This window comes from Pelophylax lessonae, assembly GCF_965119305.1.
Source record: "Pelophylax lessonae genome assembly, chromosome: 5".
Taxonomy (NCBI): Eukaryota; Metazoa; Chordata; class Amphibia; order Anura; family Ranidae; genus Pelophylax; species Pelophylax lessonae.
In genome coordinates this window covers 403883237-403907886 of record NC_138772.1, presented here as the reverse complement: position 1 = coordinate 403907886, position 24650 = coordinate 403883237, and the positions used below count along the sequence as shown (strand labels likewise).

Here is a 24650-nt window from a genome sequence, read left to right as displayed (position 1 = left end):
CCCAAGAGTAAGCGATCTGGGGACAAGTGCAGGTTGGAAGTGAATAAGGTGGATAAGACCGAACTCGATCTTGTAGTCCGACCAAAAAACATTGTGGACCCACTCGTCCTGTACCAGGGAGGTTCATGGAACCCGGAAACCAGAGAAGATGTCCCACCACCCCAGATATGGGTGAGGGCGCCCCTTCATGCAAAGGCAGCCTTATCCGCAGGTCTGGAAGAGCCCACTCGTGGCTTGCCAGACCAGGTCCTCTTGGAACCTCTGGTGGAGGCCCTGACCTTAGATCTCCTGTCTTGAGACATGGGGGGACAAAAAAAAAACAAAAAACACCTCATGAGCCAAGGGGAATGGCCCACATCTACGACCGGGATCCTTGCCTTGGTAGCCGGCGGAAGAAGAGTACTCTCTCTCCTCTCCCCTCCCCCCCCCCCCCTGTGAGACCCTTAAAGATTTCATCCAAGGAAGCTCTGAACAGGTGATCCCCTACAAGGGGGCTATCAGATAAGGCCTTCTTAAAAGTCTGGTCCGCAGACCAGCATTTCAGCCAGATAATACGCCGAAGGACCACTGCTGATACAGACAGCCTAGAAATCAAGGAGCCACATCCAAAGAAGCATCACAGATAAACTGTAGTCCCTGGATCAACTGATCTGCCAGCTCAGCAAGACAGGGGAAAGCCGTTTCCCACTCCAGGTCCCGGCATAAAAGTTTAGCCCACTCTGTCAGAGTTTGCGACACCAGGGCAATAGTAAACACTGGCCTTAGTGCCGAACCAGCCACTGCAAACATATGGACGGGCCAGAGCCTCCGCCCTCCTACCAGCTGGATCTTTAAAGGTCAGGGACTCGTCAACCGGAATAAAAAGGTAGCTTTATTCAACCTGGAAACCGACGGGTCCGCGACCGGTGGGACTGTCCACCTTTTAAGCAGTTAATCCTCATAAGGTTACCGAAAGGAAAAAATGCTAAGAAACCACTGCGTTTTGGACAGCCCCACTGTTTTGTAAAAATGTTGTCAAAGTAAGTGGAAAAGGGAACACCCTTTGGAGGACCTGTGGGTGCCGAAAGGGACCGGCGCCTCCGACGCAGCAGCAGCTGCAGCCTCCATTTTTAAAATTCACGCACTGACACAAAACTTTTCATACGCGGCTAGAGGAGCAGAGGAATCATCCCCGCTATCTGAGCAGGGTGACCCAGCAGGGGGACTCGCGTCCGAAATAATTTCAGGATCTGATGTGAATCAGGGAAGGGCTGAAGACTGCGAACCTGCAAAGGTTACGCCGACCGAGGGCCCACCAATGGACCACCTACTGGACCCGGCAAAAAGGGGGCGGGGGGTCGGCCTTTGAGCCCCTCCATAGAGGCCCGCATACTAGTAAATAGCCCCTTTAACCACTTTAGCCCCGGAGGATATGGCTGCTCAATGACCAGGCCCCATTTTGCGATTCGGCACTGTGTGACTTTAACGGACAATTGTGCGGTCGTGCGATGATGTACCCAAACAAAATTGACATCCTTTTCTTCCCACAGAGCTTTCTTTTGGTGGTATTTGATTACCTGTGCGATTTTTATTTTTTGCTCTATAAACAAAAGAAAAGCAACAATTTTGAAAAAAAAAAAAAAAAAAAATATATTTATATATATATATATATATATATATATATATATATATATATATATATATATATATATATATATATATATATATATATATATATATATATATATATATATATATATATATATATATATATATATATATATATATATATATTTCACTTTTTTTTTTTATATGAAATTCTCAAAAAAAAAAAAAATAGAATTTTTGTAAAATCTTACCATAATCTTACGCCCGTGGCGTCCACCAGGGAATCACGTGTTCTGGACACAAACCTTTTTAGTTTGTTGTTCAGACGGGACGCAAACAGGTCCACGTCCTGAGTCCCCCACCGGAGTTGAAACACCTCTGGATGTTGGGACCATTCCCCCTGGTCCAGGGTCTGGCGGCTCAGATAGTCCGCCTGCCAATTCTCCACTCCCGGAATATGATCGGGACATGCGTTTTGGGCCAATTTTGAATTTCTATCACCTCTGAGGTTACCTGGGCACTTCTGATACCCCCTTGGTTATTGATGTAAGCCACTGCAGTGGCGTTGTCCGTCCGTACTCGGACTGGATAGCCCTGAAGTTGGGATGTCCACCGGAATAAGCAAAGCTTTATCGCTTGAAGTTCCAACACTTTTTTTGGAAGTAAGGTCTCCTCCATGGACCACTGACCTCGGGCAGACAACTTGCCCATTACTCCACCCCAGCCCAAAAGGCTAGCATCCATGGTTATCACTGTCCATAACAGAGGCCGGAATAATCGGCCCTGAGTCAAGGCTGGAGATTGGAGCCACCACAAGAGATCTAGTCTCACTCGATGACAGAGAAATTCTCCGGTCCAAGAACTGAGGAGTTCTGTCCCATCTGGCCAGGATCTCCGCTTGTAGAGATCAGTTGTGAACTTGAGCAAATGGAACGGCTTCGAAAGCCGACACCATCAGACCCAGCGACCGCATAAAGGTCCGCAGGGAGGAGAGATCCTTGTCCCTAAGGGACTTGATCTCTTCCTGTACAACCCGAAGTTTGCCCTCCGGGAGAAACACTCGAGCCTGGGCAGAGTCCAGGACCATGCCCAGATAGTGAATACGCACGGACCGAGTCAGTGTCGATTGTTCGAAGTTTACGGTCCACCCAAACTCCTGGAGCATCTGGATTGTCAACGACAGATCCTGCAACAGTTTTGCAGCTGAGCTGGACCTCAACAGGAGGTCGTCAAGGTAACCAAGGACGGCAATCCCCTTAAAATGCATTAAAGCTAAAACAGGGGCCAACACTTTGGTGAAGACTCTGGGAGCTGAAGCGAGGCCAAAGGGCAACACCACAAACTGAAAATGCTCCCCCGCTACTGTGAAGCGGAGATATCTCTGTGACCCTCGAAAATAGGGATGTGGAGATATGCATCCTGCAAGTCGATGGAGGCTAGAAGTCCTCTGGACTCAGTGACGCCTCTACGGATCTGATAGATTCCATGCGGAACTTCTGCACCCGCACATAGCGGTTTAGTGACTTCAGATCCAGAATAGGACACACTTTCCCCTATTATCCAGGGACATTGAATAGGTTGGAGTAAAAACCCCGAAACCTGTCCTGCACAGGTACTGGTAAAATTACTCCCTGGGCGAGCATGTCCTGCACCGCCCCCCGGAGACAGTCGAGGCAGTCTGGAAACAACCTGAGGTTTGATAGAAAGAACCTGTCTGCAGGGAAGGATTGAAAAACTCGATCATGTATCTCGAGCGAATCAGCTCGTGAACCCACCCATCCTGAATCTTGGACAACCAAGGTTCCTGGAACCCCTCAGACGTCCCCGCACCCCTGCTACGGGTGAAGATGTCCCTTCATGAAGAGGTGAATTGGGTCGCCGAACCAAGTGAACTGGTCTTGGGCTTGCCTGACCACAGTGCTTTGAACAGCACAATCTGCTCCAAAGTCAGGCACCTTGTCAGTTAGGCCATACGAGCTAGACTGACCACCTGGGGTTTTAACGGTCCCCTTATACTGCTCCCCGACGGCGCGAAAGGACCCCATCGTACCTTGAAGGAAGGTCCCCGCCTGTTACGGGGAGGTCTATCCTTCGCGGCCTGGGGTAGAAGAGTACTCTTACCCCTTAAGCATTTCATCTAGAGTGTCTCCAAGAGACGATCTCCAACATATGGTACTAAGCGTGGTCCACAAACCAGCCTTTAAACCCGAAATGGTGCGACGAATCGCAATACCAATGGCTGACAGCCGGGCAAGGATCGGGCCCTTATCTAGGGCCGCCACAGGTACATGCTGGTATTGCATCCCAGTCCACCATACCAAGGATAGCCGGAGAAACCAATTCCGCTTCCAGAATGCTGTGAAGTGCTTATGGCCATGTCATGAGAGCCTGAAATGCCATCACTGAAACACAGGTTATAAACAGGGAGCACGCCAACGAGTCAATATGGCGGGACCAAGCTTCCATGCTTCTATCCGCTGGATCTTCGAGTACCAGGGAATCCTCCACCGGTATCACTGTGTAATGATGCTTACGAGGGTATTTATTACAGCACGTTCATGCGCCACCAGGGAGGGAATTTCACCCTCCTCATTCTCAGAAAGCTGGAGACAGGGACCCCTCAGGGGGGGACATTGTCCGTGGCATCCCGTTCAGGCTCAGAGTTAGAAGACTGGGAGGGCATGGCTGATTAATCGGGGGAAAACGTTCGGATATTGAACGACTCATGCTTGACGTTAAAGTCGCAGGTACGACTAACAAAGAAGTGAATAAAATAGATAAAAAACCCCGGGAGGGGGGCTCCAGATTTACTCGGAGCCTCCACTAGGACTGCGGGGAATTTATAAGGGAATCTAGGAGGCCCTTAGGCATTTCAGCAAAAGAGAACACGGTCTCTCAAAATGGCGACTAGCGCCCCCCGCCACGTGCAAAACTCTCAAATGGGACCCATTGATAGCCAAAACCCCTGACTAAGCGGGAGAAAAGGTCTAAAAAACAATAAAACCCCTGACAAGGGGTCCGGTATCTGTTACATGCTGCTGTCTAATGGGCCATACACACTAAGATTTTCTGAAGACTTTTTCCTTTAGATTTACCAAAACCAGATAATATGAGGTCAAACCTAAACACTTTCAATTTGTATGCAATCTGGCAGGCCCTTGCACTACATAAAAAAGGTAAATCTGAAGGAAAAAGTCTTCAGAAAATCTTAGTGTGTATGGCCCTTTAGACACTGCGGACACAGGGAGTGTGCGCACGCCCCCAACGGCCTATGCCTCGAGCCACGAACTAACGGTGCCTACAATAACCTCATAGCAACGATCGTAGCGGACGACGCAGCTCGTTGCCCACATCCAAGATGGCGCTTGTTCGTCAAAAACGGCACCAACCACAATACTACTTGCGGCCTGGTTACTACAAAGGACTCTCGTTTAGGCCTCACTAAGCCCCCACACAAACACACACAATCCACACAAAGCCCACCAAAGGTAGGGGGAAGGGGAGCCGGAAACCAGCCGTATGGGGGTCCCGCAGAGCTCACTCTCTGCCTATCCCACGTAAAAAGTGCGCCCACTACATAACCCCCTCAAGGGTCCCAGGGACACGGGGGGGGGGGGGGGGGGTATTGGACTAAACACTCACCCGTCCAGTCCAGATATGTAATATTTATAGTTTTTTTTTTGTTTTTACTAGTAATGGCGGTGATCTGCGATTTTTTTGCGGGACTGCGACATTGCGGTGGACAGATCAGACCCCTAAATTACATTGTAGACACTTTTGGGGGTACCAGTGAAATTATTACAGTAATCAGTGCTAAAAATATGCACAGTTACTGTAAAAATGACACTGGCAGGGAAGGGGTTAACCTTCTTAGCGGTATTCCCGAGCGTGGCTCGGGGTTTAAATTTCAGAGCCAAAAGCGGTAACCCCGAGCCACACTCGGGGTACCGTCAGAAGCATCGCTGGATCCTGTAAGCAGGGTTACTTACCTTGTAACCGGGATCCAGCGATGTGCCTGGCGGTGTCTAGCGGCGGTTCTTCCTCCCGATCCTCTCCGTGCCCCGGCTTCCGTCTCCTGCGACGTGACGTTCGCAGGGGGGTGGAACCGGCGGCAAATTCAAATGTGATAAACACACCAAACACACTGATACAATTAAAAAAAAAAAAAAATCACATTAGTTTGCCCCCAAATGCCCTTTCCTGAAGTTTTACTGTACTTTTTATATACAGTTGTGTTCAAAATTATTCAACCCCCAATTCTGTAAAGGGTTTTAGGGAATTAAGTGTACATTTGTAATTGTATTCAGAATGAAATACTACAAGGACTTCTTAAAGAACCACATGCAACTAAAATGACATCAATTGGTTTTGTAATACAGTAGTAAATGTTTCTTTTGTGAATTCTTCATTGACACAATTATTCAACCCCTTAAAGACTACCACTCTGAAGAACAGAGGTTCATTGAAGTGTTTTCAATCAGGTATTGAAAACACCTGTGGATGTCAGAGAGCTGCAATAAAGCCTAATAAGCACCAATTAGGCAGCTTTAAAATGACTGTGATACTCAGCTCCTTCTAGACATTTACTGGTGTGGTTACAAACATGGTGAAGTCAAGAGAATGGTCCAGGAAGACAAGAGAAGAGGTGATTACTCTTCACAGGAAGGGCAATGGCTATAAGAAGATTGCAAAGATGTTAAACATACCAAGAGACACCATAGGAAGCATCATTCGCAAATTCAAGGCAAAGGGCACTGTTAAAACGCTACCTGGTCGTGGCAGAAAGAAGATGCTGACTTCGACTGATGTGCGCTACCTGAAGCGTAGATTGGAGAAAAGTCCCCGTGTGACTGCTGAGGAACTGAGAAAAGATTTGTCAGACGTAGGTACTGAAGTTTCTGCTCAGACAATACGGCGCACACTGCGTTATGAAGGCCTCCATGCCAGAACTTCCAGGCGCACCCCCTTGCTGTCTCCAAAGAATAAGAAGAGTCAACTGCAGTATGCCAAAAGTCATGTGGACAAACCACAGAAGTTTTGGGATAGTGTTCTGTGGACTAATGAAACAAAATTAGAACTGTTTGGGCCCATGGAACAACGTTATCTTTGGAGGAGGAAGAACAAGACCTATGAAGAAAAGAACACCTTGCCTACTGTGAAGCATGGCGGGGGGTCAATCATGCTTTGGGGCTGTTTTGCTTCTGCAGGTACAGGGAAGCTTCAGCATGTGCAAGGTACCATGAATTCTCTTCAGTACCAGGAGATATTGGATGTCAATGTGATGCAGTCCGTCACAAACCTGAGGCTTGGGAGACGTTGGACCTTTCAATAGGACAATGATCCCAAGCATACCTCCAAGTCCACTAGAGCATGGTTGCAGATTAAAGGCTGGAACATTTTGGAGTGGCCATCACAGTCACCAGACTTAAATCCGATTGAGAACCTCTGGTGGGACTTAAAGAAAGCAGTTGCAGTGCATAAGCCTAAGAATGTGACTGAACTGGAGGCTTTTGCCCATGACGAATGGGCGAAGATACCCATAGATCGCTGCAAGACACTTGTGTCAAGCTATGCTTCACGTTTAAAAGCGGTTATAACTGTAAAAGGATGTTGTACTAAGTACTAAGATTGAATGTCACTTGGGGGTTGAATAAAACCGATAATGATGTGAGCACAGAAAAGACATTTGTGGTTATTTCATTATAAATGTTATGTTATATTTGTCTGACCTACACGTGCCTCTTTGATTTAATTGTAAGTAGGATGACTGAATGATCAAAATCAATGTCAAACTGGCCAAAACAATCAATTTCAGTGGGGGTTGAATAATTTTGAACACAACTGTATATACATACACACACACATACATATAGTTGGTTTGGGCTGCTCATTCACAAGAATTACATGCAAAATAATGGTACCGCTTTCAGCACCTAAAATCCAAAAGAATCATACCGCCAGGGAGGTTAACTGTACTGGTAATCAAGGGGTTAAATGTGTCCCTAGGGGCGTGATTCTGTCAGGGGGCGTGGCTTGTGAAGTAATCAGAGACATGCGATCCTATATAGCAGGATCACATAGCGTCTGATCACTTCAGGGAGAATGACAGACGGCTGTGTTTACATCAGCAGCCTGCCCTCTCTCTGCTGCGGGAGATCGAGAGTGGCCGGCGGCTCTGGTCACACGCGCTGGCTCCCCAGGTAGCCTCCTACAGTCTCCTGAGCGAGCGATGTAGGGCTAGGTCGCTTTGCCCAGCAGCGGCAGAGTGCCATAGTAAATGTACAGTTGGCGGGTCGCAAGTGGTTAAAAAGGGGCCGCCCACCATAACGCGGACGCAGAGGTAGGATATCCTGATGGTCCCGCAGCGCTAAAAAGGGGCAGGTGCCCCACACAATGGTGTCAAGGTTGTCATTGAACCGCCCCCACAGTGCCACCTCTTCCAAGGGGCGCGCAAAGCTGACCGCATGGCCTAGCAGGCCGCGGCCTAAATTTTAGTGGAGGCCCAGCCACAAGTGCACGGATCCCAGTCTGGCAGATGCCCAAACGAAGATTGGGGGGGCCCAAAAGGCACCTACACCCGGGACACAATGGACTTCGGGACCACCGTCAGTGCATCGATTGATGAATGGGACCTGGAGGGCCCCGCAGCCCCAGATAGGGAATCAGGTGGGGAGACTCCATGAGTTACCAGGGAAACCCCCACAAAATGGTGTAAAAACACTAAGGAACAACCCCTACCGCTCTGGAAGCACCACCCGGTTGCCGGCCACAAAGCACCAATTGATCCTCAGCAGAGGGAGAGGACCCAACCAGATTCCCCACCCTACAGAAACCAGGCACTGCAGACACCAGAAGAATCTGCAATGCACGAGCGGCGATCAGGAAATGAAAGGATCCAGGAGTCAGCACCAGGGGATGTGGGGGGGGGGGGCTTTCCCACCGCCAAAATCACCGCCCAGAGGGCTTCACTGTCATGGCCACCGCTATTTTCCATGGCAAACCATGGCAAAATGGCCACTATGCAAGACAAACATGGCCGCTGTGCATTAAGCACACAGGCTACAAGAAAATGGCGGCCCTGCGTGGCACCAGGAGGTATATCTAGGCCTCAAGGACAGGCCCAGGAAAGACGGGGGTCCTGGCAGGAGCCCTCCCCACCAGGTACACCCCCCCCCCTACACCGCTGATCATCTGGTCGCTGGCGGCGCACCCCCCCCGCCCCTATCCCCAGTATAGCACCCTGCCCCACCCGACGAGGTGGACCAGACCACCCACACAGCCCCAGCATAAGTAGAGGCCTGACAGGAACACTGCACCGCTCCAGACAGAACCCCTCGCCATCTAAATGGGGGGCTGTCAGCCAGGAAAAACTCTGCGATTCAGGGCGAGGCCAGGTCGTATGTGACCTCGCGAGATGATTACGTCGCAGGCCAGCCCCCGTCCGGTGGGGCTAAGTCGCAGCCAACCTAGCTCAGAGCAGAGGTCTGCGTGTGCTCACTGGCCAGACTGGGGTGACTACTGGATTTAAATTATGCAGCCTGGCACCCAGTTCGGCAGTTGATGGTAGATCTCACAGGAAAAAAAAAAAAATAAATAAAAAATTCCAGGACCAGAGATCCCAGCGAGGAACTAGGGCCTTATTCCCGACTAAGCAGAAAAAGTCAGTACCTATAGCAGAGAGGGATTATATCCCCTGGGACTGCCCATAGGCATAGCCAGACTTTTTTTCTGCCTAGTGTCCTACTCCTGTAGGGAGCAGTATAACCCAATGGTTAAGATGATCAGGAGCTGTGTCCGTCAATGAACGAAAGAGAAACTATTATTTTCGTTTTTTACATTTTAGAATGGGGTGCCTCGTGATTTTGCTGAATTTTAAAATGGTGCCTCGACTGAAAAAAAGGTTGAGAAACACTGGCCTAGTGCTTGACAAACCCTGTGGGAAGTTTGTGAACCCCCAGCATAGCGCTGCTCACACCAGAAGATTACGGAAGCCAAATCATGCTATTTTCTTTCTGCCCTTTTTTTAAAACCAATCTGCAAGCCTTTGTTTTTCGAATGAGCACTACCATTTCATCCAGCCAGAACTCGTGAGTGGATAACTTTCTGTACTATCTGCATCTGGAATGTTATCAGTTAAAATTGTTCCCTGCTATCTCTTAACCACAAAACACCTTTTCATGGTTTGGAAAATGGGAGGGAGGTGTAATGTGGTCCTAGCACAGTGTTACGTAGTCCTGTTAACATACAGGATAGTGCTGTTAGCAGCTCAGTGGTTGTCACCCTATTACAGAAGGGTGTAAATAGCAAATTCCAAGGTTAAAATAAAGGGAAAAGAAGAAAAAAAAAAAGAAAAAAAAACTAAGCAACTATCACATCCAAGAATCTGTAGGCTGCAACACCATCTTTTTTTTTTCTTTGCCTCCATTCGCACTGGTGCGACTTAACAGTTCCAAATTGCTTGACAAAGTTGCACCCCATTGCCGGCAATTGAACTGTTCATATGGCTGCGACCCATTTCTGACACTTCTTGTTTACAAGGTAAAATCTGTATTTTTTGCTAAAAAATTACTTAGAACCCCCAAACAATATATATTTTTTAGCAGAGACCCTAGAGAATAAAATGGAGATCATTGCAATACTCTATGTCACACCTTATTTGTGCAGCGGTCATACAAACGCAATTTTCTTTGGGAAAAAATACACTTTTTTGAATTAAAAACAAGAAAACAGTAAAGTTAGCCCATTTTTTTTCTATAATATGAAAGCTAACATTAAGCCAAGTAAATAGATACCCAACATGTCATCCTTCAAAATTGCGCACGCTCGTGGAATGGCGACTAACATTGGTACTTAAAAATCTCCATAGGCGACGCTTTAAAGATTTCTACAGTTTACCAGTTTAGAGTTACAGAGGAGGTCTAGGGCTAGAATTATTGTTCTCGCTCTAATGATTGCAGCAATACCTCACATTTGTGGTTTGAACACCATTTACATATGTGGGCGCGACTTGCTTATGCATTTGCTTCTGTGCACAAGCTCGAAGGGACGGGGCGCTTTAATTTATTTATTTTTTTCTTCTTACCTGATTTATATAAATAAAATTTCAATTTTATAAAATTTACCTAACTTTTTTTTTTTATCACTTTTATTCCTATTATGAGGAATGTAAACATCCCTTATAATAGAAATAAGAAGAAGGACAGGTCCTCTTTAATGTTAAAGTTCTGGGGTCAAAAAGACCTAAGATCTCACATCTACCCTTAAAAGCCAAGAAATGTTAAAGTTTTTTTTCCCCCCCCATCAGAAAAAAAAAAAAAATAGGCCTTTAAATCCATTGGGAGGAAGCGACATATGACGTCACTCCGGTCCTCCAAGGCCATAGAGTCGAGTAGAGGCCATCGCGCCCTCACTCGACTTCCTGCCTGGGAAATGGACAGACCGGATTGTTTTCCCCACTACCAACGGCTCTGGCAAGCGGGGAAAGCTACCGGGAAGCGGTGGGACGGGGGGTATTTGGGCACTTCTCGCGCCGCCCATAAAAGTGATCCCGTGGCGAATCTGTCATGGGATCACTTCTATGTGAAAGAGGACCACCTTCCCTGTAAGAAATTACTGGGGTTATAGCAGCTCTCTGCTGCCAAAACACCAGTATTTCACGTCAAAATACCAACGTAAAACTGCAGTGCGCAGTCCGGAAGTGGTTAAATGAAGTCACAAGCTGCAATGCAATGGGCATTGCAGGATTGCACTTACGTGCGGCTTTGAAATTGTGCTTTAGAAGAGCGATTTCAAAGTTACACTGGTGTGAACTAGGGCTAAAATTTAGGTATGCCCTATTACTCCATGTTTTGATTTGTTCCTTGTGTTGATTATATAAGCTTGTATAGCACTGATTCTTTAGAGGCGCTTCACACTGCTGCGACCTGAAAGTCACCACAACTTTACCAGGCAACTTTAGGGAATGCCTGGGTTATCTCCCAGTATGTCAGATCCAAAACACAATTAAGAGGAGGATCCGACATGGAGGCAACATCCATTAAAGTCTATGGGTACAAGTCAGATAAAAGTTGTCTTGTAGTACAGGAACCTTTTCTAAATGAAAAGGAATTGGCAGCACTCCAGGTTGAGTCAAAATCCAGATTTATTGACTGGACATCCAAATTATGACAATCGTGACAAGGTAAACGCGTTTCACACACTGACTGTGTGCTTAATCATTACAAAGAAAAATGGATATAACATCTCAATATATACACACACAAAAATCCAATCATCAATTAAAAAACAGGTGATACAAATAAGGGGTAAACCATTTTCCTAATTACCGAGGACACTGATAGACCCATAAAACATCTATGTGAAGCCAATGAAAAATCAAATGTGAATGCTGTGACACAATTGTGTATGAAAAAATATATGAATGCAAAAAATCTGATAAAATCTAAATATGTATAAACTAGGTGTGAAAATTAAATGTATTGTGATTAAAGATATGGATAAAATTACCATTGTTTAATAAATATGTGTCAATTAAAATGAGAATAAAAGCGCAAAAAAATGCACAAAAAATATACAAAAATACAAGGAATAGTGAATATATATATTGATATCTGTACAATCCGATTATGTAAATATAAAACTATGAAATAGTTTGTTATTAAATTTTCAATTTTAAAATTTTTTTCTAAAGTCAGAGTGACTTCAGTAATGTTCATCAAGACCGCTCAAATTGACTAAAATGGGATTTCACACGTCACGCAATTTGGAGTCTCATAAGTCGGATCCCAAGTCACGGCGGTGTGAACCGAACCTTACACCAACATTAACGTTTCTCATACTGTATAAATACATCTCAGATTGGGAAACATCTCAGAATGGTAAAAGATTACTAGAACTCTGGGCTATCACCAAGTAAATTTAAACTGCTCCCAGTCTCCACTGGGTAAGCCAGCATTGGCTGCAAGGGAGCGGAGAGTGCACTCCAACCAAAGAATGTGCAACTATGCAACAGTGTGGCGAAAACCCATGTTCCGTGCCAGTTTCCCACATATGCACTGCCTTTGCGATATGCAGCAGGTGTGAGTGCAAAGTTGATGACACTCGAAATGCAGGTAGCAAACTCATTGCGTTTGCACGCACAGAATCGCATGGTACAAAACTACCATACATTTCGGTTGCAGTGTTTCCAAAAGGAGCACATGCACTACTTGTGGTGTGGGATGGTGCAGTTTCAGCCCTTTTAAAATTAATGGGCCGAATCACACTGCACAGAACTGCATGTGAAATGCACAGGAATACGTAGTGCGTTCCTGTGCAATTCACGTGCAGTCCTATGTGAATTGGCCCAAGTTGTTCTTCAATCATACTCACAAGTTCCCTACTTGTCTGTAGCAAAACTATACTAAACAGACTTTATTTCTTTCATACAGTCCCCTAGAGGTACCTGCACATACATTTAGATGTCTTTTGGAGTCCACCAGGTTCCTGATAGTGCCAGAAGCTGACTTGTCCCCTCCACACCTTCCTAAAGAGAAGAAGAGGCTAGAGGGAAGAGGCTAGCGGGTAGGGGCTGAATCAGATCGGTTGCTATAGACAACAAGTACACATTTTCTTTCTCCATTTAGGATAAGCCAGCATTTTATATTATACTGCCATTAAAACCAAGCAAAAGATGGAAACATTAAGACTTACTGTGGGATTAGGACGTTGTGTGCTTTGCAGGTTACTGGAAGGTTCTGCTTTCTTTGGGACGACACCAGAGGTTATTGCTGGTGTGCTTGTTTGCATTTGCTGTGTCCTGTTATTTTTAGACATCACAGTGGTAATTGCAGTAGAAGCTGGGGCTATACTGGATACAATAATTGCAGCAGGTGCTACAGTAGTAGTAGTAATTGTAGTAGTAGGAGTCAAGCAGATATTTGTAGATGCCAACTTTGTAGCAGAACTACTTGCAGCAACTTGCTGATTGTTCGTTGGCACAGCAGTCTGCCGAATATCCGAATACACTGAATTAACAGTATTGAGTAAAGCAGGGCTAGCAGTTGGTGCTGTAGCAGTAGAAGATACAGTCGTAGCCGACACCACATTTGAGGCTCCATTGTTTGTCACTGGTGGTGAGGAAGTTCTTACAGGAACCACAGCAGCAGTAGTTGCATTCAAACCAGCTACAGGTGCAGATAGAACTCCAGTAGAAGTAGGGGCTGTTACTACAGTGGAAGGTAAAGTACATGAGAGAGTAGTTATGGGAGTGGCCGAGGGCGCAGAGGCTCTAATAATGACCGTTGAGGATCCTTGGCTATTAGCTAATGTTGCAGGAGTAGCGCAGATTCTAACTACAGTGGGTGCTGGGACTGAAGGACCTGCTTTGGAAACATTGCTTGGTGTACATGCAGTCTGAAAGGAAAAAAAAAAAAAAAGGCAAAATGAAAAGCAAATGTTTGCAACATTAAAATAAACAACAACAACAACTAGAGATCGATCCAGATACTAAGCATTTGCACGACTACTTGTACTCGTGCAAATGCTCTGATACTAAAACCGATACCTTCAAGTCCACAAACTGTAAGACCGGTAAAACACTGGTATCGGTGCTTCCCTAATAGGATGATATAAAAGTACAATAGAAATTACTGCTTCAATCTACCTACCTAGACCTGAGCGCCACCCAATACTGAAATTTTGGTGCATTTCAGATACCAGCTAGAGTTTTGGAAGATGGGCTGTATATTTTGGGAGATTTTCATGAAGAATAAAGTGTGTGTGTGTGTGTGTGTGTGTGTGTGTGTGTGTGTGTGTGTGTGTGTGTGTGTGTGTGTGTGTGTGTGTGTGTGTGTGTGTATATACACACACACACCAGTCTGTCAGTATAGCATTAACACAGCAGTGTTTGTTTTTCAGAGTTGCCTCAAACGTAGGACATTACCTGTTTAGCATATCCAACTACCTGGACCATATTAAATAAGCTTGTGCATTACATTATATTGTGTTTCTTGAATGGGATTCAATTACAAATTTTGATTAAAAACTCGCTGGGATGAATTACTCTTGCTAAAATGAAAAGACCAGGTACCTGTACATTGGAGACACGAACAGTTTGGGTATTTGAAGATGCAGAGGGTTTGGTACTTTGTACTTGTGCCTGAGCTCGGGCCAGAGCCTGTTGTGAGACCAACATGAGCTGTCCATTGCCACTCCGGATGAGAACAGTGCCTGTACAAAAAAAAAAAAAACCACAACAGCTTACAACCTGGCAAATTCTATATTCTTTAACTCTGTAAAAAATCTCTAACATATTTCAAGAAGCAGAGTAAGGAACGTACATCCACCATTATTTTGTCTTCAATAAACAAAAATTTAGCGTAGTTTTGGGTGATGTTAAGGCATCTTGTATACTTTTTTTGCCCATTCTGGGATGTTAGATCATGGTGGTGCAGAAAGTAGAAACTGTACGGCAAGTCTGGCACTACTACAGCAATCTCTCTTCAGCCCATGAAGTCAGTTCCTTGTGCATTTCTTCAAATGTCTCCAACACTTACCAGTTTGGCCACTGTATATACGGTCTAATAGCAAAATATTTTTTGCGCTTAGTTTTATAAATGTTGTTAATCAATATAAAAATGACAGCTGCACACATTGACAATATCTCTTACAAAAAAAAATACTTTGGGCAGAGGAAATAACGGTGACTTCAGCATGGCCGCCGGGGTGCCAGACGCTGTGCAATACTGAATGCCTGTCTTTCTACTGTCCTTGTAATGTACCATGCCATATTTACCTTTGTGAGATCAACAATGGGCCATATGACGTTTAACTGTGGAGAGTAGGAGGCAGGTAGGAGCGCATCCTGGTAGACAAAATTGACGCCCTTTTTATTTGTTTATAGCTCAAAAACGAAAAACCGTAGAGGTGATCAAATACCACCAAAAGAAAGCTCTATTTGTGGGAAAAAAGGACATCAATTGTATTTGGGTACGGCGTCGCACGACCGCGCAATAGTCAGTTAACGTGCAATGCCGAATCGCAAAAAAATTACCTGGTCCATTAAGGGGGTAAAACCGTCCAGGCTGAAGTGGTTAAAGGCTAGAGACTCATCACCCGAAATTATGGTTGCTTTGTTTACCTAGAAACCGAAGAGTCCACCACAGATCGGGCAGTCCACTTTTTAAAGCGGAGTTCCGGCCTCAGGGTCAAATTTAGATAAAAATACTCCCAGGACAGTTAGGGCTAGTACATTCTACAATGGATAGCCTCTGATCTGTCCCGGGTCGCACTTACCTGTGAGAAAAAATACTAACCTTGAAAAGTTCTTCTCCAGCGCTGCCATCTCAGGTGTGGGCAGCTGAAGCCAGCGCATCCTCTTCAGTGAAGTCGGAGTCCCACAATGCACTGCACCGACACCGCTCGTCACTTCCCGTGCAGGCGCGGCATGCCCAGAAGCTGTGCAACAGGGAATGCCGCACCTGCACCGGAAGGGACGAGCGGGGCCGGTGCAGGCGCATTGACTCCTGGGAGCAATGACGTTCAGCTCCCAGGAGTCATCTCAAATCGGAAGAGACGGCGCGAGCCGCGGCCGCAGAGGGAGGAAGTGAAAAGAAGGGGAGTAGATTTTCTTCAATATCAAGGTAAGTGACCAAAAAAAAAAAAAAAATTGGGAGCATCCATTTCTTTTTCAGGTGGCCCTCAGTAAGCGGATGGCCCAAAATCGATTTTGAGGCCGGAACTCCGCTTTAAGCAGGGAATCCTCATAAGGGTAACGCATAGCAAAACGCTTAGGGACCACAAGGTGGTGTTTTGGACAACCCCACTGTTTTGCGACAATTTTGTCAAAGTAAGCAGGAAGTGGGAACACCCTTGCCACTCCTCCATTTTTAAAGTCACACACAAATACAATCAGTGCATCCACCAGCGCCTTTTCATGCACGCAAAATGAGCAGAGGAATCATCCTCACTACCTGAGAAATCAGGGTGTTGACACCGACCCAAGAGGGTGACTCCCGTCCGCCAAACCAGATTCAGGATCTGATGAGACAGATCCTCATCAGGTGAAGGCGGGGGGGACGCTTTTTGCTAGCCCGTTTCCCCAGGACCAAATCCACCTTGGACAAGAAAGACTCCAGGACCACAGTAAGGAATTGTTGGGACCAGGAGGGCCCGGCAGCCTCAAGAGGGGATCAGGTGGGGAAATGTGCTCCAGGGACTCCATGAGTGAAAAAGGGGGACCCACAAAAATAAGGTGTAAAAACACTGCTAGGAACACAATGCTGGCAAGACCACAGTTTGCCAGGCACAGAGCAGCAACCAATCCTATATCAGAGAGGGAGAGGACCCCACCAGACTCACCACCCACCAATCAGGCACTGGAGCACCAGGCTATCTGCACACACATGGGGCAATCAGGAAGAGAAAGATCCAGGAGTCAGCACCAGGAGGGGCTCCCACCGCTAAAATCACCGCCCATATATGCTTCACAGTCATGGCTGCCGCTATTTGCAATGAGAAACCATTAGAAAATGGCCGTTGAGGCTACACAAACGTGACTGCCGAATCTACAGCACACAGGCTACAAGAAAATGGCGGCACCACGCGGCTCCCGGGGGCCCAAGAGAGGTCTCAAGAGCCCCGACAGCAGCAGGAAGGGGGGTCCTGGCAGGAGCCCCCATCAGGTACAGCCCCCCACATCGCCAGCTCAGCACCCCAGACCGAACATGAAAAGGTGACATAGCCACCCCATAAGGAAGGTAGGGGAGTAGGTAGAGGAGGGGTGAAGTGTCCGCAGGGCCCACAAAGAGGGGGGGGGGGAAACGACACTGCATGGGAAGGACGAGAACCCAGGGGTCTGACCGTCCCAGCGAGGGGCCCACATCCCCAAAACCCTCTAGGGGGGGAATACAGCTACTTACCATACCAGGAATAGGATGGGCTCCGCTCTATCAAAATGGGGGGCTGTCAGCCAGGAGGAACGCTGCGACTCAGGCCAAGGCCAGGTCCTATGCAACCTCGCAAGATGTTTAACTCACAGACCAGCCCCCATCCAGTGGGGCTATCTTGCTTGCAGCCAACCTAGTGCGAAGCTGAGGACTGCGCCGACTCGCTGGCCAGACTAGGGTGACCACTGGATTTTAAAAAATATCCAATCCGTCGCCCAGTCCAGCAGTTGATTGTAGATTCTCACAGAAAAAAGAAAAAATCCATTACCAAGGAAAAAATTGCCAGGACCTAATATCCCAGCAAGGAACTAGTTCCTTACTCCTAACTAGGCAGGAAAAAAAAATGAGTGCCCATAGCTGATAGTGGCAGTATACCCCCATAGGCGTAGAAGTTTTTTTTCTTCCTAGTGTCCTACTCATGTAGGGGGCAGTATAACCCAATGGTTAAGATGATCAGGAGGTGTGTGCGTCAATGAACAATGGAGAAGAGATGCAGCAGGCAAGTACATTTTGCTGCGATTTCATTGCAGCAACTGAAAATGGTACTCAGTTTGTATGGCCCCCACATGCTTGGATGCATGCCTAACAACAAGGCATGCTCCTAATGAGACAACGAATGGTGTCCTAGGGTATTTCCTCCCTGATCTGGTTCAGAGCATCACTGAGCTCCTGAACAGACTGAAGTGCAACCTGGTGGTGTCAGATGGACCGAAACAATGTCCCAGAGATGGTTCTATTGAATTAAGGTCAAGTGAGCGTGGGGGCCATTCAATGGTATCAATTCCTTCATCCTCCAGGAACTGGCTGCATATGCTTTCAACATGAGGCCGGGCATCGTCATTCACCAGGAGCAACGCAGGACACACTGCACCAGCGTAGGGTCTGACAATGGGTCCAAGGATTTCATCCCGATACCCAATGGCAGTCAGGGTGTCATTGTCTAGCCTGTAGAGATCTGTGCGTCCCTCCATGGATATGCCTCACCAGACCATCACTGACCTACCACCAAACCAGCCATGCTAAACAATGTTACAGGCAGCATAACATTCTCCACTGCTTCTCCAGATCCTTTCATATCTGTCACAAATGCTCAGGGTGAACCTGCTCTCATCTGTGAAAAGCACAGGGTGCCAGTGGTGGACCTGCCAATTCTGATGTTAAACAGAAAATGCCAATCGAGCGCCACCATGCTGGGCAGTGAGCAAAGGTCCCACCAGAGGATGTCGGCTCCTCAGGTCACTCTCATGAAGTTGGTTTCTGATTGTTTAGTCAGAGATATTCACACCAGTGGCCTGCTGGAGGTCATTTTGTAGGGCTCTGGCAGTGCTCATCCTGTTCCTCCTTGCACAATGGAGAAGATACCGGTCCTGCTGGTGGGTAAGGACCTTCTACAACCCTGTCCAGCTTTCCTAGAGTAACTGTCTCATGGAATCTCCTCCATGCTCTTGAGACTGTGCTGGGAAACACAGTAAACCTTCTGGAAATAGCATGTATTTATGTGCCATCCTTTTGGACTGCCTGTGCAAGCTATAGGGTCCAGGTATCTCCTCATGCTACCAGTAGTGACACTGACCGTAGCCAAATGCAAAACTAATGAAAAACAGTCAGAAAAGATGAGTAGGGAAAAAAAAATGTCAGAAGCCCCTGTTAGAGATTTAGAGTTTGATATTATTTTAAATGATAAAAGTCTCTGAAATGCATATGAATGTTATAATTTAATATGTTAGTTTTTGAAGGTTACATCAATATGTCTTTGTAAAGGACAGAGAAGCCCTTTTGCTATGTATGCATTTCTATTCTGAAATTGTATGTCAGTATGTTGGGTGGAGTTATGTGTTTAAACTATATATACAAAAGTGGGTGTTTATATTTAGAATTACTACCTTCTTGGGACACACTTTTTGCTGACATAGTCTTTACATACAGTATAAGACTACACTATGTTAGACGTTCTAGAGAGAGATGAAAAAAGGACACCCTACACTGTGAAGATATGAAACATCCGTCATCTCTCTCTCTCTCCTATCCATTTCTGTTTTGCATGTTTTGCTTGAATTTTCCTGAAGTATCATGAGAGCTGAGAAGCCTATTTTGAACAGCTGCCACCTGTAAAACCATTCCTGTTTTGGAGGTCATCCCATTGTTGCCCATCTAGTGCACCTGGTAAATTTCATTAGCACCAAAGCAGCTGAAACTGAAACATATATATTTTAGCTGTGTATTCAGCAGTTTGTCTGGAGTTCATTTGAAAGGCATTTGTCTCACTGTAACCACAGGACACAGTGTGTTGTATGCACACAATTTAATATGTAACATTATGTTGATTCTTCCCCATGTATACTGCACTGCCTGGGTGCCTTGGTTATAAAAATCAGTCACCAGGCAGGTCACAGCTGTTTCCATTTAACCACTTCAGCTCTGGAAGGTTTACCCCCCTTCATGACCAGGCCATTTTCTGCGATACGGCACTGCGTTACTTTACCTTACAATTGCACGGTCGTGCGACGCTGTATACAATGGTTTTACATTCTGCTATAAAACATCTAATAAAACGTAAAAAAAAAAAAAAAACTAAAATTTCTTCATCAATTTAGGCCAATATGCAATCTGCTACAGGGTATAGCATCTACAAATTATGGGATATTTTTATGAAAGGTTATTTATTCTTTATTTCTTACTAGTTATGGCAGCGATCGACTTATAGTGGGACTGTGACATTGCAGTGGACAAATCGGACACAAAGGGACACTTTTTTGGTGACTAGTGACATTATTACAGTGTTCAGTGCCAAAAATAGGCACTGTCACTGTACTAATGACACTGGCAGGAAAATGGTTAACATCAGAGGTGATCATAGGATTAAATGTGTTCCCTGGGAGTGCTTGCCAACTGTGTGTGTGTGTGTGGGGGGGGGGGGGGGGGGTGCTTTGGCTGGGGGGGGGGAATGAGATCCATGTTCCTGCTTGGAAGAAAGACAGGATCTCCATCTTCACCTCTCACAGAACAGCGATCTGCCTTGATTGCATAGGCAGACCGCCGTTCTGCCTCTCTGGAGAACGATCAGCGGGTGCCTGCGGACATTGGGTCCACTGGACCCGCTGAGTCCAATCACAGCTGGAGCGGGTCACAGGTGGCACGCATGCGCACCCCAGACCCAGAAATATAAATGACGTACAAGTATGTGATTTTGTCCTGAAGGGCCATCCTGCCGCAGTACATGTACACAGGGCGGTCCAGAAGCAGTTAACAAGTAAGTAAACCCACCTACCTTTTTCAGCCAAGGAAGTTGCCATCTTAGCCTCTGTTTAATCTTCAACTGCCATGATGCTGGACATGTGATCAGTTATGACACCAGCTGTTGGGCAGTTTGGTTGAGAGCACAACCAATGTGACAGTTACAGTCCAGGCACTGTTTTTTGAAACTGTTAAATTGATTGGTTAAATTCTGCTTTAACTGAAGTGTAGGTGTTATAACACAACAAATACCTAGATCACAGTTATGACCAGCCAAAAGGTTTTTCTTCATTTTTATCTGCTTAAAAATTTGGATACAGCAGGGAAGGATTAGATCCTGCACCAGGTTTTGCTGCATTCTGGGCTCCATTCTGCAAACTTTAGATGTGCTGCTATCATTCTCACACCTCTGAAAAGCAATCTGTGGTGGATCATTTTTCAGAGACATTTGACAGGAGGCGAGGAGTAAATTTCAACTTCTCATCACCTGTTTTAACCCTGTGGATGTGGCACCACCATGCCACATCCGCAAGCATTACACAGGGTAGCAGGGGAGTCATAGAAAGGTCCTATTCACTGAATGCCTACACGCCTGTCTGGCTTTGCAGCTTGAGGGGGTGGCTGATAAAAACAGGTGGTTCATCCAACTGCAAGTGTAAACAAGCCCTTTCTGTGTAACTATATACTATTGGGGCAGGGGAAAGTGGGTTAATGTGGACACATTATAAAAGGTTTTATTAGGATCCATTCACATCAGGTGCCCATGTCATTCTTGTTTGCGGATGAAAAAACGGACATAATGTATGTCTATGGGATTGCGGACGACTATCCGCTGACATCCATTTTGCGTCCATTCTATTCAGTTCCGTTTTTTGAGATGGAAGAGAACCCGATTTTTCTTCAGTTTAAAAAAATGAACGGACGCAAAAACGGATGTCAGCGGATGTCATCCGCTAACGTCCACAATCCCATAGACATACATTATGTCCCTTTTTCATCTTCAAACGGATGGATGAAAAACGGACATACGGAATGGACCCTACAAAAGTGTCATCCGTGTCCTTTTAAAAAACGGACAGTGCCGTGTGAAAGGACCCTTACAGCAGATTGATGCAGCTTTCTTCACACTGCACACCAGTGGTTTAGTTGCAATTCAGATTCTGGTGTGAACAGGTACTGATGTTCTGTAGGGTTTACAAACACACTAGTGCAATGATGGAGAACCTTGGCACCCGATGTTTTGGAACTACATTTCCCATGATGCTCCTGCACTCTGCAGTGTAGTTGAACATCATGGGAAATGTAGTTCCAACATTTAGGGGTGCCAAGGTTTGCCATCACTGCACTAGTGTAATGCATCACATGGCAAAGTGCATGTCACCATAGCATTGCATTTTACCTTCTACTTTGTTGCCTGCAATGGAAGACATAGAAGAATCTGCTGTTATGGACCATATATATAGCATAGAAGCCCAAAAAAATAATATGTTTATGAAACAGTACTTACCAGGGGGAATCTGGAAGTTTGCTGGTAATTGAATGGTGGTCTGAGATGCTTTGGGAGGAACTGTTTGCTGTGTTGCAGTCACTTTGGGACCACTTGTCACTTTTGATGCTTGACTCACTGCAGGAGTAACTTTTGTTACGAATGTGCACATAGGCGCAGAAAGCACAGAGGCCTGGGAAGCTGGTACCTGGCTCAGGCTGACAGGGGGTCCAGACACCACCTGGGAAGTTGTGATGGCAAGATCAGGAGAGGACATTGCAGGCTGGCTCTTGACAAGGACCCCATGGTTTAAAGACATGACCTGGCTCACCACAGTGGACGAGGTAGTTTGTACAGCATGCATCCAGTACGAGTGTGTTCCAAAAGCTATACCAAGCACAATCCAAACATTCGGCACACCCTATGCACCGGTACAGGAGGAATCTGTTAAAAGTTCATAATGACATTATAAGATACATACATTTATCAACATAAATGTAACACTCTCCCATTGATCATCACCTAGTCACCAATCATCAATTAGCACTTCTCAACCCCTACTGATTAGCAGCATGCTGGAAGTATTTTATTGGGATTTGACCAACACAAAAGCAACATTATTGTGAAGTGGAAGGAAAATATAAATGTTTTTCAAAATTATTTACAAATAAAAATGTGAAGTGTGGCGTGCATTTGTATTCAGCCCCCTGTACTTTGATACCCCTTACTAAAATCCAGTGGAATCATTTGCCTTCCGAAGTCACCAAATTAATAAATATTATCATCCGTTTTTACATAGAGATGAACTGATGTCCATTTTTCATCCGTCAACTGCTGGATGAAAAACAGACAAACGGACCTGTGTGTGAAAGAGGCCTTATTTTTGACAAACAAGAAACTTTTCCTTTTATAGTAGACCTCCAGCTGTTGCAGAACTACAAGTCCCATCATGCCTCTGCCTGTGTCAATGGAGTCATGCTTGAAACTGTCAGCCTTGCAATGCCTCTTGGGACTTGCAGTTCTACAACAGCTGGAGGGCCACCAGTTTGACACCTGTTAAGAGTGTGTCCTAAAGTACCATTCAAGGATTTGATAGTAGCAAACTATTTACAGAATTTATATAGCACCAACAGTTTGTGTAGCGCTTTGTACTACTGCAAAACAAGGGAATAGTGGAATGCTTTACTAAAGACAGACCTATATGGGGTCTAAATTCTAGTATAATTGTACTCTACAATGCAGTGATTTAAAGTGATAAAAAGTTTTTTTTTTTAACCGCTTCTGGACCGGAAGGATTTGCCCCCTTAATGACTAGGCCCTATTTTGCGATTCGGCACCGAGTTACTTTACCGGACAATTGCGCGCTGTACCAAAGCAAAATTTCTGTCCTTTTTTTCCCCACAAATAGAGCTTTCTTTTGGTGGTATTTCATCACCTCTGATTTTTATTTTTTGCGTTGTAAACAAAAAAAAAAAAAAAAAAAAAAAAAAAAAGGCGACAATTTTGAAAAAAAAAAAAATAATATTTTTCACTTTCTGCTATATAAAACATTCCCACAAAAAAAATAAAAAAAAAAAAAAATAAAAATCTAAATTTTTTTAATTTTATGCCAATTTGTTTTCTGCTACATATTTTTGGTAAAAATCGCAATAAGCATATTTTGATTGGTTTGCGCAAAAGTTATCGCGTCTACTAACTACTGGAAAGATTTAGGTCATATTTATTGTTTTTTTTTTTTTTTTACTAGTAATGGCAGCAATCTGCGATTTTTAGCGGGACTGTGACATTGCGGCGGACAGATCGGACCCTTAACTGACATTTTTTACACTTTTGGGGTTACCAGTGACATTACTACAGTAATCAGTGCTAAAAATATGCACCGTTACTGTAATAATGACACTGGCAGGGAAGGGTTTAACAGTATAGGTGATCAAGGGGTTAAATGTGACCCTAGGGGAGTGACTAACTGTGGGGGGGCGTGGCCTCTGAGATGACCACAGAGACATGTGATCCTATATAGAAGGATCACATGAACTCTGTGATTAATTCAGGGACAAGGACAAGTAGCTGCGTTTAAAACAGCCGACCATCCTCTCTCTATGCGGGGAGCGATCGAGGGCGTCAGGCGGCAATCGGAGCCGCCTGACACATGCCTTGGCTTCCCCGCTCATGATCGGGGACGGGAGAGCGCAGGCGGCGGAGCGCGCTCGCCCCCTAGCTCCTCCACAGGCGAGCGACGTAGACCTATGTTGTTCTGCCTGTACAAGCCAGCCTGCCGCAGTAAATATACAGGAGCTGGTCAGGAACTAGTTAAATAGGTTATATTTACATGCACAGAGCAGCCCTAAGCCTTCTCTTCTCAGGTCCCCCACTGGCCCTCCTAGCTCCTCCCCCATGCTGAATGCCCCCATAGCAAG

The 24650-nt window shown here is 45.6% G+C and overlaps 1 protein-coding gene across 1 annotated transcript in view; it reads right to left on the bottom strand.

Annotated features, from left to right (window-relative positions):
• Positions 1 to 22597, bottom strand: part of TAF4B (TATA-box binding protein associated factor 4b) — a gene marked incomplete at its 5' end in the record, with an annotated part of 319056 nt that extends 296459 nt beyond the window's left edge. The window contains 3 exons of the mRNA XM_082258681.1: positions 13279 to 13980; positions 14657 to 14796; positions 22255 to 22597. Coding sequence (XP_082114807.1) covers positions 13279 to 13980; positions 14657 to 14796; positions 22255 to 22597 — 1185 coding nt within the window. The remainder of the gene's footprint in view (positions 1 to 13278; positions 13981 to 14656; positions 14797 to 22254) is intronic.
• Between the last annotated feature and the right edge of the window lie 2053 nt (positions 22598 to 24650).